The sequence below is a fragment of the Hevea brasiliensis genome, chromosome 1 (genome assembly GCF_030052815.1).
Source record: "Hevea brasiliensis isolate MT/VB/25A 57/8 chromosome 1, ASM3005281v1, whole genome shotgun sequence".
NCBI lineage: Eukaryota > Viridiplantae > Streptophyta > Magnoliopsida > Malpighiales > Euphorbiaceae > Hevea > Hevea brasiliensis.
The window spans coordinates 15,797,179-15,810,206 of record NC_079493.1 but is presented as its reverse complement, the minus strand read 5'-3'; the positions used below and the strand labels follow the sequence as shown (position 1 = coordinate 15,810,206).

At 32.9% G+C, this 13,028-nt stretch overlaps 1 protein-coding gene across 1 annotated transcript; it reads left to right on the top strand.

The window, feature by feature from the left end:
• Window positions 1-3,087: 3,087 nt before the first annotated feature.
• On the top strand, window positions 3,088-11,227 carry LOC131178719 (MATH domain and coiled-coil domain-containing protein At3g58270-like). The gene is made up of 5 exons (XM_058144293.1): window positions 3,088-3,159; window positions 3,501-3,618; window positions 3,707-3,864; window positions 7,340-7,752; window positions 10,374-11,227. The coding sequence occupies exons 1-5, from the start codon at window positions 3,153-3,155 to the stop codon at window positions 11,112-11,114; spliced, it is 1,437 nt and encodes a 478-aa protein (XP_058000276.1). The 5' UTR covers window positions 3,088-3,152; the 3' UTR covers window positions 11,115-11,227.
• Window positions 11,228-13,028: the final 1,801 nt, after the last annotated feature.

Here is a 13,028-nt window from a genome sequence, read left to right as displayed (position 1 = left end):
TGTGTTGGACGGAAATGGGAGAAGCGAAGGTGCATGATGTAGATCTAGTGCAGTACACTTCAGAAGTAGTTCCTTTAATCAGGGAACGATTGAAAACAGCTTTCAGTAGGCAGAAGAGTTATGCAGACCCCAGACGGAGGGATGTGGAGTTTGCAGTAGGTGACTATGTATTCCTGAAGGTTTCTCCGATGAAGGGAGTGATGAGATTTGGAAAGAAGGGCAAGTTGACACCTCAGTATATTGGACCTTTTGAGGTTACTGATAGAGTTGGAGTAGTTGCCTACCGGTTGGAGCTACCACCCAACCTTTCTCACGTTCATCCTGTGTTTCACATCTCCATGCTCAGGAAATACATTCCAGATCCTTCTCATGTACTACAGCCGGATGTAATAGAGCTAAAAGAGAACTTGACATTTGAGGAGCAACCTGTAGCCATAGTGGACTACCAAGTGAGACAACTAAGATCAAAACAGATCCCTATGGTTAAGGTTTTGTGGAGGAGTCAGTCAGTGGAAGAGTGCACCTGGGAGTCAGAACGGGACATGCGTAGCAAGTATCCTTATCTGTTCAATGTGTAATCTTGTACTTTATTCTGCCTTGTGTAAAATTCGAGGACGAATTTTCTGTAAGGGGGGAAGAATGTAACACCCCAAAATTTTAAAACTTTATTATTTTATGAGTATTATGGATATTTTAATTTTATTAAATTTTAAGAAATTATTTGAGATTTTTCGGATTTTAAAAATCGGGTTCGATTTTTCCAAAAATATAAATTTAGATGATTTTTAAAAATTAATTTAAAGACCACGTGGCAAAACTAAAAATATATTTGGAATTTACGAATTTTTCTGAGTTTTATGGAATTTTTTCAGAATTTTTGGACCTCGTTTTTAGTCCCGAGGCAGAGTAAAAATTCAAAAATTTTGTATCCTGAATCGAACCGGCTGAATCGAACCGGACCGGATCGAACTGGTCGAATCGGACTGGCCTTTTCTTTTTCTTCTTCACTTCCCCGCGCGCGTCCGACCTCCTCCCCTTCTCTCTCTCTTTTCTCTCTCTTCCCTCCTCCCCTTGCCGCGCTGCCACCTCCCCTGCCTTCCCACCTCGTCGGCGCGCCGCTTCAGCCCTCCCCCACGGCCAGCCGCCGCCTGGAACGCCGGAAAATGGCTCCTGAAGTGACCCGCACGTGCGCTCGACCGTTCGTCTTCCCAGCCAAAATCCGGCCGATCTGGCCACCAATCGGACCGGGTCTTGTGTCTAAACTCATCTACTCATCGAGAGCTTTCCATAGACACCAAGAACACCGAAATCCATCGAGCGGTTTGTCTAATTTTTGCCCGGGAAGTTTTAGCCCATTTTGACTTTTGGGCTAGATTTCTCACAAACCGTAAACCCCACAAAAAAACCGAGAGTACCAGAGGGCTCCACTCGTCGAGAGCTTCGCGGCAACATAAATTTCGAATTTTTTCGACACCGTTTTTCTGTGGGTCCCACGGAACTTCGCAGTGTTTTTCCAAGCATTAAATGAGCTTAGAAAATTCTGAAAAATTTACGTACTAACCCCCGTGTTGTGGGCTTCGTGTGGGTATCCTCAATTCGCGGAAATTCGACAATTGTCCTGGTCTGTGAATTTTCGGCCAGACAGACCCATTACCGGAAAAGTTTCCGAATTTGGACCGAGGTTTTGGCTAACCCCCATTGTCAGACGTCCCGAGCGCGTCTCCGGAGTCGAAATTGGCAAAAGTGAGCCAGGACAGCCTTCTTCCTCCGCCCAGCCGCCACAGTGACCGTTGTCACGTCTTTGAGTAAAATATTAATTTTAATTGTAATTTCGATATTATTATATGTTCAGGCATGCCCATGCATCACCTATATGTATATATCTATGTAGTTAAACTCTAGGCACGTTTTATATTGCATTCATAACTGTGAAAGTGCCATGTATGTTATTGTGGTAATTTGGAGCAGTGTGCGTGCGTTGGCGTGTGTGTGATGTGGTGTGGACTATGGATAGGACGGGTAGACACGGCTTGAGATCTTCGCTGGGACCCGGTCCTTCGAGGTAGACATGGCTTGAGTTCTTCGCTGGGACCCCGATTTGGTTATTAAGTGGAAGTCCGAGCTAAGTTCTTCGCTGGCACAGTTAGAATTAAGAGAGCTGTATAGGGGATCAGCTCCCATATATATTATGATTGATATTACTGGGTGCGTGAGTGCTCCAAATTACCTTTTTGCTGCTATGATGTGAAATTATTGCTGTTGTTGCATTTCACTCTACAGGGTGCATTAGTTTTAGATAGTTATAGAGATTATGGTTAAAATTGAAATTTTACTCTCTGAGTCAAACGTTCACTCCTGTTCAATATTTTTCCAGGCCACAGGAGGATATTTTTGAGGTTAACCTGCTTTCTCCCTCGCAGGTCGATTATTAATGTTTGTATAAACTTGTTAAATCTTAGAATTTTCGCATGTGTTAGAAATGTTTATTTGATTTGGGTCTGTAAACTAAATTATTATTTTGGACCTGTAAACTTAATATTCTATGCATGTTTGATGGATTGGATGAGGGAGCTGAGCTTATGCTGATGAGTATGTGGAGGGTGAGCTGAGCTCCCCAATTGAGTATTTATTGTGTTTACAGGTCGGGTGAGTCAAAAACTCCCCGTTGAAAGGTCCATTTTATGGCCGGACTCTGTCCGGTTGATTTCTTGAAATTGGGCCCAAATGGGCCTTAGAGTTGGGTTAAGTGAATAGTTAGGCTTACTACGGGCCTCGGGGGCTTTAGGCTGGCCCAGGTCCTAGTGCCGGTCCGGCCCATAGGTTGGGTCGTGACAATTAAATTCTATCCATGACTTTTGTAGACAATGACAAAGAAAAGCACCGAATGAAACAAAAGGGAAGAAAGGAATATTGATGCAACAAACAAGAAATGGAAAAATTGGATAAACTACACACAGTGTGCAAACAATCCCTTCATATCAATACAAAGGAAAAGAAAAGAATCGTGAAAATTGAAAATTAAGAAATGGGTCAGAATATGGAAAAGACAAATTAACAAGAAATTAAAGCTTCTACATAAATATATATAGCAGCAAGAAGTTGATTAGCTTATGATTTTCAAGAACTTGGATTTTGTCAATAGTCATTAAGTCATGGCAGGTATTTATATACGTTGTTCTTAGTTTGATTATATCAAATCAAATTGCTTCATAAACAATTTCCTTACTTGTTATTTTTATCCTCGAAACACGGTAGAGAAATTTTATATTATCTGAAATATTTCATATAATTAGAGCAATTTGGATTATTTATATGGGCTTTTCTTTTTCATAATTTTAGATTCTACTAGGGTATTATAATTTTTTTTTTATTAATTTGAGTTCAATTAAAATTCTAACTTAAAACTTCAAACTTTTTCATAATTTTTTTCTTAAGACTGTTGATTGTGTGATATTATTATTATTATTATTATTATTATTATTGCCAATTGCATTATGCAGAAGCCAAAGAAATGTGGAATGCTGCTCCATTTAAATTCACATGGAGAATTAAGGACTTTTCCAAATTGACAGAAGACATCGTGGATTCAGAAGTTTTCTGTGCTGGTGGTTGTAATTGGTATTCTTTTTTTTCTTTTTTTTTTTTTTTCTTTTTTTTTTTTTTCACTTGTGTTCCTGAAAAATTGTTTCTATTTTTTGTTTGGAAGGCGTTTGTATATTTACCCCAAAGGAAACAATGTGAATTATTTGTCAATATACCTGGAAGTTGCTGATTCAACAAGTTTGCCACGAGGATGGAGTAGAGAAGCAAGATATAGCTTCGCAGTTGTTAATCAAATCAATAGCAGGTCCACAGTCAAGAAAGGTACTATAATTTATTAAAGCAATATATATATATATATATATATATATATATATATATATATATATATATATATATATATATATAATCTCTTATCTATCCTTATCCAAATAAACAACTTTATTAAGGATTCATCAAGCAAGATGGGCTGAAAGTTGCAAATATACAATAAGTGCCTTTTCCTTCCTCCCTAACTTTTACTTGCATTTCCCAATCAGAGCATTAACATCAAGAATTCTAGATAGAGAGATGGAGAGACGGGTGGGAAAGAAAGAAATTGATGTGTCTATATGAAGACATTTTTTTTAGTGTTAAATCCATTCTAAAACCCTTGAACTATAAGATATACTTTTCAATTGAGGCCTATTCAGCCTTTTTGTTTGTATTTTTTGCCACATTAAGTCTTTTTTAAGGGTAAAAATAAAAAATAAAAAATAATTAAATAGTTAACAACATTAAAAAATAATTATTAATTATTTATTCTGCAAGTTTCTAGCCCTTTCATGAGTGGAAACAAAATCTACCTACTAGAATTTTCTTTCAAATTTAATTAGTAATATTGCGCAAATTATTTTTTATTGATTTTAATAATATAATTTGATATTTATTTTTATATTTTATATTTTTAAGATCATATTAAATTTTTGTTAAAATTAAAATTTTCAATTACTTAGGTTAAATACAAATTAAATTTTATTAAAATTTTAAACATTAGTATCATTGGCCCATCATTAAATGATAAGAGATATGAATGAAAATGAGCATTCCAATGGAAATTTCTATTATCTTATTTTTTGGGCAAATATATATTTTTTTAATCTAATGCACATAATTATTAAAATAAAATTATTAAGTCAAATATTATCTAATATTAATAATTAAATTTATAATTACAAAAATGTTACAATAAAATTTCAACTCAATTACGCCTTATATAATAAAACTAATTTTACTTTTAAAATGAAATTTCAAATATTTTATATTTTTAAATAAAATTATTATTTTTTCTAATAATGTTAAGTGTTAATTAATGGTGGATATATATATATATATATAAACGTGTTTTACCGGTTTGCAATTTCGTTCATTGTATTATTAGTACATTAAATTAAAAAATTATAAATTTATCAATTATTTCTTAGTGCTGGAATTAAATTTATGAAGAGCTCAATTATTTCTTTTTAGCCACAATTAAAAAAGGACTTAATGTGATAGAAAAATAATAGATGAAGAGCTCAATCAACCTCAATTGAAAGATATGAGTCAAATGGACAAAGCCTTACAAGTTTAATGGCTTCATAATGGTTTAGCCATTTGTTGAAGTAATATTTTTTATACATATGCTAATTAAGTAGTATTATGAATATATTTTGTTATGAACAGAGTCAGTTATCTTGATCCTGTTACTGTGAAAAAATATATGCTAGACGCTCTCAATTGGGTGAAATATTTATCAGAGAGAAATAAAGCAAACATCAAATAATTTGTTATTTGGTCTCGGCGGAGTTTCGTCAATCTGACGGTACCTTTCTAATGCCCAAGAGCCTTTAATGCCGAATCTAAACTCCATTTTTTTGATATTCTTCACCATTTGCCAAAAATTGTTCAAATTAGTTTCAACAGTTTATATGAGTTTAAGCCACAAGTTCACGATGGTGGTCTCGGGTTGCTTGTTTGATTAGTTGTTTGGCCAGAATTGCGCTAGAAAGATCATAGCATTGCAATTTTCTCTCATTGATTTTGCCATTTCGAGTGATTTCTAGGGGCGGAGTTCGCCAGAAAATGTTATCTAGAGGGTGAGGAGCTTTTTGTTGGTAGTGATATGTCCGTTCGATGTCGGAAACATCAAGAAAATGTCAAAAACGTTCGATGTCGTCGCCTTTGTTCTGGGTGCCATGGAGTCACTTGGTGTTAGTAGTGGTGTCAATAGTTGAAAACGATGATTGGAGGTGGAGTGGGGAGAGAAATTGGGAAGAGGGAAATGGGGAGTTGCGGATTGCAGGTTGTATGCTTGACCAACCCATTACTCTCACTCACTCTCTCTCTCTCTCTCTCTCTCTCTCTTAACAACCCAGTCTATCTTTTTCTCTATCTTTTCCCATTGGGGAGAGTTAAATAGGCAAAAATAAAATATTTTTAACTTATTAAAGATTAAAAAAAAATATTTGGAATACCAATAAATCATTTAGGATTCGAAAATCAAATCCTAAAATTGTCATATTATAAATAAAATGAAATAATTTCAAATACTTTAAATAAATTAAAAAATTCCAATAATTTCTAAAAAATCAAATACATAGAAATAATAAAAATTTTGAGTGTTACATTAGTCATTTTGTGTATATTGAAGCTAAGTTTACATTGTGGTCAATAGCTAAAACCAAAGTCAAAATCTAATCATAAATTTAAATGTCAAAATTACCTTTTTCCATTTTCTCTCTCTCTCATGTCTCTCCTCCTCCGTTCTCTCTCTCTCTCTCAACGTTCTTCTTTGTGAGAGATTTTGACTTTGAGAGGTGTTGTTATTTCTTTTAAAAGACATGTCATTTAAGTAGACTGTTCTTTTTTTTTTTTTTTTCTTTTCACAAGCAAAGTGTAAATATGACTTTTCTATCTTATTTGATTACTGAAATCATTGATTTTGATAAAAGGATTAATTTGTTAATAAACTTAAAGATTAAATTATTAGGTATTCAAATAGTGGGAAGAACTAGTGAATTTTACATAAGCTCGGGATTTTTTTTTTTTATAAAAAATACCCTTATTAAAATAATAAAAATAAATCAATAAACTCAAAACTTTTATCACTACCCATCAATCCAATGGCACTAAAAAAATACCACAGTTAATGCACGTATGCTACTAATATATGACTAATATATGCACTAGTTTTACATCATAGTACACTATCAAGGTCACCTTCACAATATTGACAATAGTCTCATCAGCAATGAACACGGGTGTCTTCCTTTTGAACTCTACACTCTTTCTCCAGCTATGAGTTGCAACTCTCTACAATACTTGTATTTATTCCAAAAGAAGCCATTAGGATTTAGATTCTCACCCTAACTAGTAAGTTAAATCAATTTTTATATTATTTCAAGTTTAATTTTTTTCATAATATATAATTTAATTTTTGCTATGTCAAAAATTATCAATTTTGATGTTAGTGATTTGTTAGAAAATAATATTTATTTTACGAAGAATTTAAAAACAAAAACAGAAAAAGTGCAAAATATATTAAAACATCAAGTAGTGTATTGATTTTTATTGCAATTTAATTTGATAGTAGATAAATCCTTGAGTTCAATTTTTAATAATTATCAACTCAGTTGAGTTATGGCCGAGTATTATATTGAACTAAATTCAACATGTGTTTTGCAGTCAAGTTTTGTGAATTGGATTATATATCCTTATAAATTAAATCATAATGCCTATAACCATTTGTTTTTCTCCTTAATATAAATATGTTTTGCAGATTCACAAAAACCAGTTGTATTCAATGAAATGGGAGCCAGTTGGGGTTGCAGGTCTTTCATTCCTCTTAGCGAATTAAGAAATCCTGCAGAAGGGTATCTTGTGGGAGATACCCTTATAGTTGAAGCTGAGGTTCTTGTTTATAATGTCCAGCATTACAGCTCAAGCATTGACCCTAAAAAAGAAGTAGCTAGTAATGAAACAAAGCTGTCTGAGCCAGTGGCTGCACCTGCACCATCAACAGAACAAAAGGATACTGAAGCAAAGGTTGTCACAGGAACTCCTTTAACAACTAAACCATTGAAGGAGACTAACGATCAAGCCATTCAAACTACTGCTCCCACCAGTGATCAAGAACTCATCAAGTCATCACCATCTCCTTCAATTACTGCTGAGACAAAGATTCTTTCAATGGTAATTCTGTTCAATTTTTATATTATAGCAACAAAATTACATTTTTAACCCTATTAATCTTAGAGCTTGTTTATTCGTGGAAAACATTTTTCTATTTTTTATTTTTTATTCTTTTAAGAAAAATCAAATTTTTATTTTTTATGAAAAATAAAGGAAAACATAAAAAACGAGTTTACCTGTCAATACTCAACTCAACTCAACTAAGACTTTATCCCAAAAATTTGGGGTCGGCTATATGGATTCGCTTTCTCCACTCTGAACGATTTTGGGTTAAATCCTCAGAAATGTGTAATGCTTCTAGGTCATGTTGTACTACTCTCCTCCAAGTCAATTTAGGCCTACCCCTTTTTTTCTTTCTATCCTCTAACCTAATGTGCTCTACTTATCTAACTGGAGCTTCCGTATGTCTGCGCTTCACATGACCAAACCACCTCAATCTCCCCTCTCTCAACTTATCTTCAATTGGCACCACTCCTACCTTTTCTCTAATACTCTCATTACGGACTTTATCTAGTCTAGTATGGCCACTCATCCACCTTAACATTCTCATCTCTGTAACTCTTATCTTAGATGTATACGACTCTTTCAGTGCCCAACACTCACTACCATATAACATAGCCGGTCGTATGGCTGTACGGTAAAATTTTCCTTTCAATTTATTGGGAATCTTACGATCACATAAAACTCCCGTGGCACGTCTCCACTTCAACCATCCGGCTTTAATCCTATGACTAACATCCTCCTCACATCCCCCATTTACTTGAAGGACTGAGCCTAGATATTTAAAGTAATTACTTTGGGACAGTATCACTCCATTCAAACTAACTCCTTCTCTATCACCAGTTTGGCCTTCACTGAACTTGAAATGCATGTATTCTGTCTTCGTTCTACTTAACTTAAAACCCTTTGACTCTAGAGTACTTCTCCAAAGTTCTAGCTTTCTATTGACTCCTTCTCGTGTCTCATCTATCAGAACAATATCATCCGCAAACATCATGCACCAATGAATACTCCCTTGTATATGTTTCGTCAGTTCATCTAAAACTAATGTAAAAAGGTAAGGGCTTATGGCCAATCCTTGGTATAATCCAATTGATATCGGAAAATCTCTTGTGTCCCCTCCCACTGTGCGCACAATAGTAGTTGCTCCTTCATGCATATCTTTCAATACTTGTATGTACCTAATAGATACCCTCTTTTGTTCTAACACATTCCATAAGACCTTTCTTGGAATGCTATCATAAGCCTTCTCCAAATCAATAAAAACCATGTGTACATCTTTCTTCACATCTCTATATGAGTTTACTTGTCAATAATGGAAATAATTTTTTAATAAAAATTTAAAAAATCATGTTTTCATAATTAAAAAAAATTATTATAAATTATGTTTAAAAACTAATTTTATTTTTAAATTTTTTAATATGTGCATAATAATATTGTTAAATTTTTTTGTAATTGTAAATAAATATTTTCTTAAATAATTATTTAATTTTGAGTATGATAAAAATTATAATATAGTTTTGATGATGGAAAAGTATTATTTTGCATTCATTCAAAACAATTCGAAAAATAGAATTTTTGTTATAAAGAAAAATGGTAGAAAACAACTTAAAAGTCATTTTCAAATTTTAATTTTCAATTTTTTTAAAATATTTTTTCAGAAAATTACTCCAATTCTTCCATCGTTACTGAAAACTCCTTTATCTTTGAACCAGACTAAAGAGGCCATTCAAGCTACTGCTCCCGCCAGTGATAAAAAACTCATCGAGTCATCATCACCGCCTCCTTCAATTACTGCTGAGACAAAGACTCTTCCAAAGGTAATTCTGTCCACTATGTACATTGCTTGCATAGAAATGGAGTCTATTTATTAAATTAGCATTAAATTAATATATTGCATAAAAAATTTTCAATTAAAATGAATAATAATTGGTTATTATAATTTTTAATTCATTGTTATAAGGAATTTGATAGATATTTATGACACAATTATTAAATTCTTTTGAGAAATATTGAGAAAAAAATTGTAAATTTTTAATGTATTTTTCTTTCTCCTCTTTATTTTCGTTTCTTTCCAAATGAGAAAAAAAAATTTATTTTCATTTCATTTACATTCATTTTTCTCCCATCCAAACAAAAGGAGTAAACACAACAAGCTATTTTCTTTCCTTCCTCGTATGATTTCCTAAACAAAGAACAAGTTTTAGCATCATAAATACTTGACGTTAAGAATAATGTTCAATAGCAACAGCATGTTACCACCTGTATTGTAATAGTGTTATAGACTTTTGGTTATAGGTTTTTATGCATTAACTATTATTTGTTGCCGATTTTGTTAACATTTTTTATCTTTTAATAACAGGCAGAACCTCCTCCTGATGTGGTTGAGAAGAAACTTCCTGCAGCAGTACTAATTCTTCCCATTTTATATATTATATAGAAGAGATTTCGTCAATTGCTCAAATTTCAAACTCTGAATTTTTATATAACATCTTGTATCTATAAGCTCAACTGGCCCAAATATCTTTCTTTCAGATCCCAAATTATTTAATAATTGAGCTTGAGCTATATAAACTCTATAAGTATTCAGCAGATAAACATTTCTTTGGTTGGCATGGCAGGATCTTCCTTCTGAGACTAGAAAATCTTCTCCAGATGTGCATACAATATCTTTGGGTCTCCTTACAGAACTTTCCAACAGGACTAGAACTCAGAGATCTCCTTCGAGCAGTGAAATCTCCATGTCAAACCAAGCACCTAATCCTGAAGTTGTGCAGAAACAAAAGGAAACATTAGAAGGGTACTTTAATATGCCTTTGGAGGCTATACAGCAAGCTAATGCCTATGGCAGCATTGAGGGAATTATCAATGCACTCATTCAAAATAGTAATGATTTGCGTGAGAAGACAATTCTTGAAGATCTTCTCTCTCGCTTGGCAGAATTTAAAGAGAGTATTCCTGTGGCCACAACCATTACAGAAGCTGCTCAAGCTCGCAGAACATCTCTTTCGGGGAAGACCACTGATCTAGATGCAAGATTGGCACAAAGACAAAAGAAACTAAGTTTCTTGGAGACTGAATTCTCAAGACTTTCAAAAGAAGAAGAAAAACTAGAGGCTCAAATTCAACTCTTAATTACCCAGAAGGAGAAAATTGTCGCTAACAAGAAGCATGTTTTAGCTGACTTAGAGAAAAACAATGAAGACGCTACAAAAGATTTAGAAGAATGGCGAAATCTGGAAAGTGAAATCAAGCAGGCGAATGTCGATTGGCTTGGAGCTAAAGAGAAACTAGCATTAGCTAATGTCCGTTGGAAACTCTTCAAGGAGGATTTGGGTCTTGGAAAGCTTAACATTTCGTAATCACTTTTATGTTGTTAATTCCTTGGATTTCTTATATTATATTAATGGTCTCATAATTCATCGCAATTTGGCCGTGTAATTAAGTGTACTTTAATTTTATTTTAATTTTAATATGCTCGTCTACACGAATCTAAGTGAAATCCCACTGCTTATACTCTCATCATTTAATTTTAAGGCCGTAATTTTGTTGAAATGCATCACTTTTATTTCTCAATTCATCACTTTCGATTCTATTTTCAAAGTAAAAATTCTCGTTCTTTGTTCAATAATAGGTGAATCTAATTTTATTTTCTTTCCTTGATCTGTTATAACTACTTTAGAAATTTATTTATTTTTTTTCTTTGATCAAATTGGATTAATCATAATTACTGCTAGACTATAACTAATTGTTATATATTTATATAAGTATAACCGTGCGGGATCCCACCAAGCGTTCCGTTCCTTCATCACGTTTATATATATATATATATATATTTGCGGAATTGCAGTGGAAGATTTGTAGTGGAGGAATGGGACACGAGGTGCATGTGGGACAAATTCCACAAATATATATATAAGTTATTTTATTTTATTATTATTTAATATTTTTTTTTTATATTTTGGGTATGTAGGAGATTCAAATATTCATTCTGTCAGCTGAAATTGTCTCTCTTTTATTGAATCTAACTATTATTTTGGAGGTTCCAGGTGAGTGGCAATTATAGTATATGGCACTGTTTTAGTCCCTTTAAAATTTCTTAGCATTACGTTTGTTATTAAATGAAATTTTAAATCAATATTTTAACAATTATTTTATATATAATTTTCTAAAGTTTTATTTTATTATTGAATTTTATTTCGATTTTGATTAAATAATTGATTTTGTCAACTATTTCTGCATTACATCCATTAGGATTCCGGGAACAGGCCTTTAATGTATTTATATTGATTGATACTTGACTATAAAATTTACCGATGTGTTACACTAAATTGATTTGAGATTTATTTGATTTTATTGACTCTCTGAAACTATTGAAATACACTATTGAAATTGCACTATCAGTTATTATTTACTATCTGAAATTTTTTTATTGATTTTGATTGATTTGTACAAATTGATTTTCTATTTTGAATTGGTACCTGTGCCCAGTATCTGTTTCTGTTATCTGGCCCCGCCGTGTGGACTATCACGGTATTAGGTTGCATTGTTGAGTCATGCATCATTGCAGTTTATGGTTTGCATTAGTATCATATGCATTGATATCTGTGAAGGAGGAGGAAGGTATCTAATATCTAGTAACGCGTTTACCATCTGGCCTTTGGTGATGTGGGGTATCATCACCCTAGTGCACTGTACCATAAAATTTTTATTGAATGAATTTATTATATATATATGTTTTATGAAATTATTTTATTAATGATTTTGACACCATGAGCATGATTTTATTGAATAGAAAATTTATTGTGAAATTAATCAAGCGTCTGCCTATTCCTATTCCGTTGTGTACTATAATTATCATTCACTGAGCATCTAGCTCAAACCACGTTTTCTCTGTCTGTTATTTGTTTCAGATCAGTAGAATTCTGCAGCTGATCCAAATATTCAGTCCATTTTCTGGAGAGGGACAACTTTGATTTGTTCTCATGGTATGCCCGAATTCATGTTTTCTCGGGCTAATAATTAGTTTAGTTTATTGAATAGTTTAAGTTTTATTTGAAATCTATAGAGACTCCGCAGTTTACCTATGGGATATTTATGATGTTTATTCAGTATTTTATTTATTTGGATTTTATCTATTTTTGGGATTAGTGAATTCATGTTTTCTCGGGCTAATAATTAGTTTAGTTTATTGAATAGTTTAAGTTTTATTTGAAATCTGTAGAGACTCCGCAGTTTACCTATGTGATATTTATGATGTTTATTCAGCATTTTAT

Excerpts from the sequence above, each read along its gene's own strand:
- LOC131178719 (XM_058144293.1), top strand. Across the intron at positions 3,619-3,706 it reads TGTGCTGGTGGTTGTAATTG|GCGTTTGTATATTTACCCCA; the intron begins GTATTCTTTTTT and ends TTTGTTTGGAAG. Across the intron at positions 3,865-7,339 it reads CAGGTCCACAGTCAAGAAAG|ATTCACAAAAACCAGTTGTA; the intron begins GTACTATAATTT and ends TATGTTTTGCAG.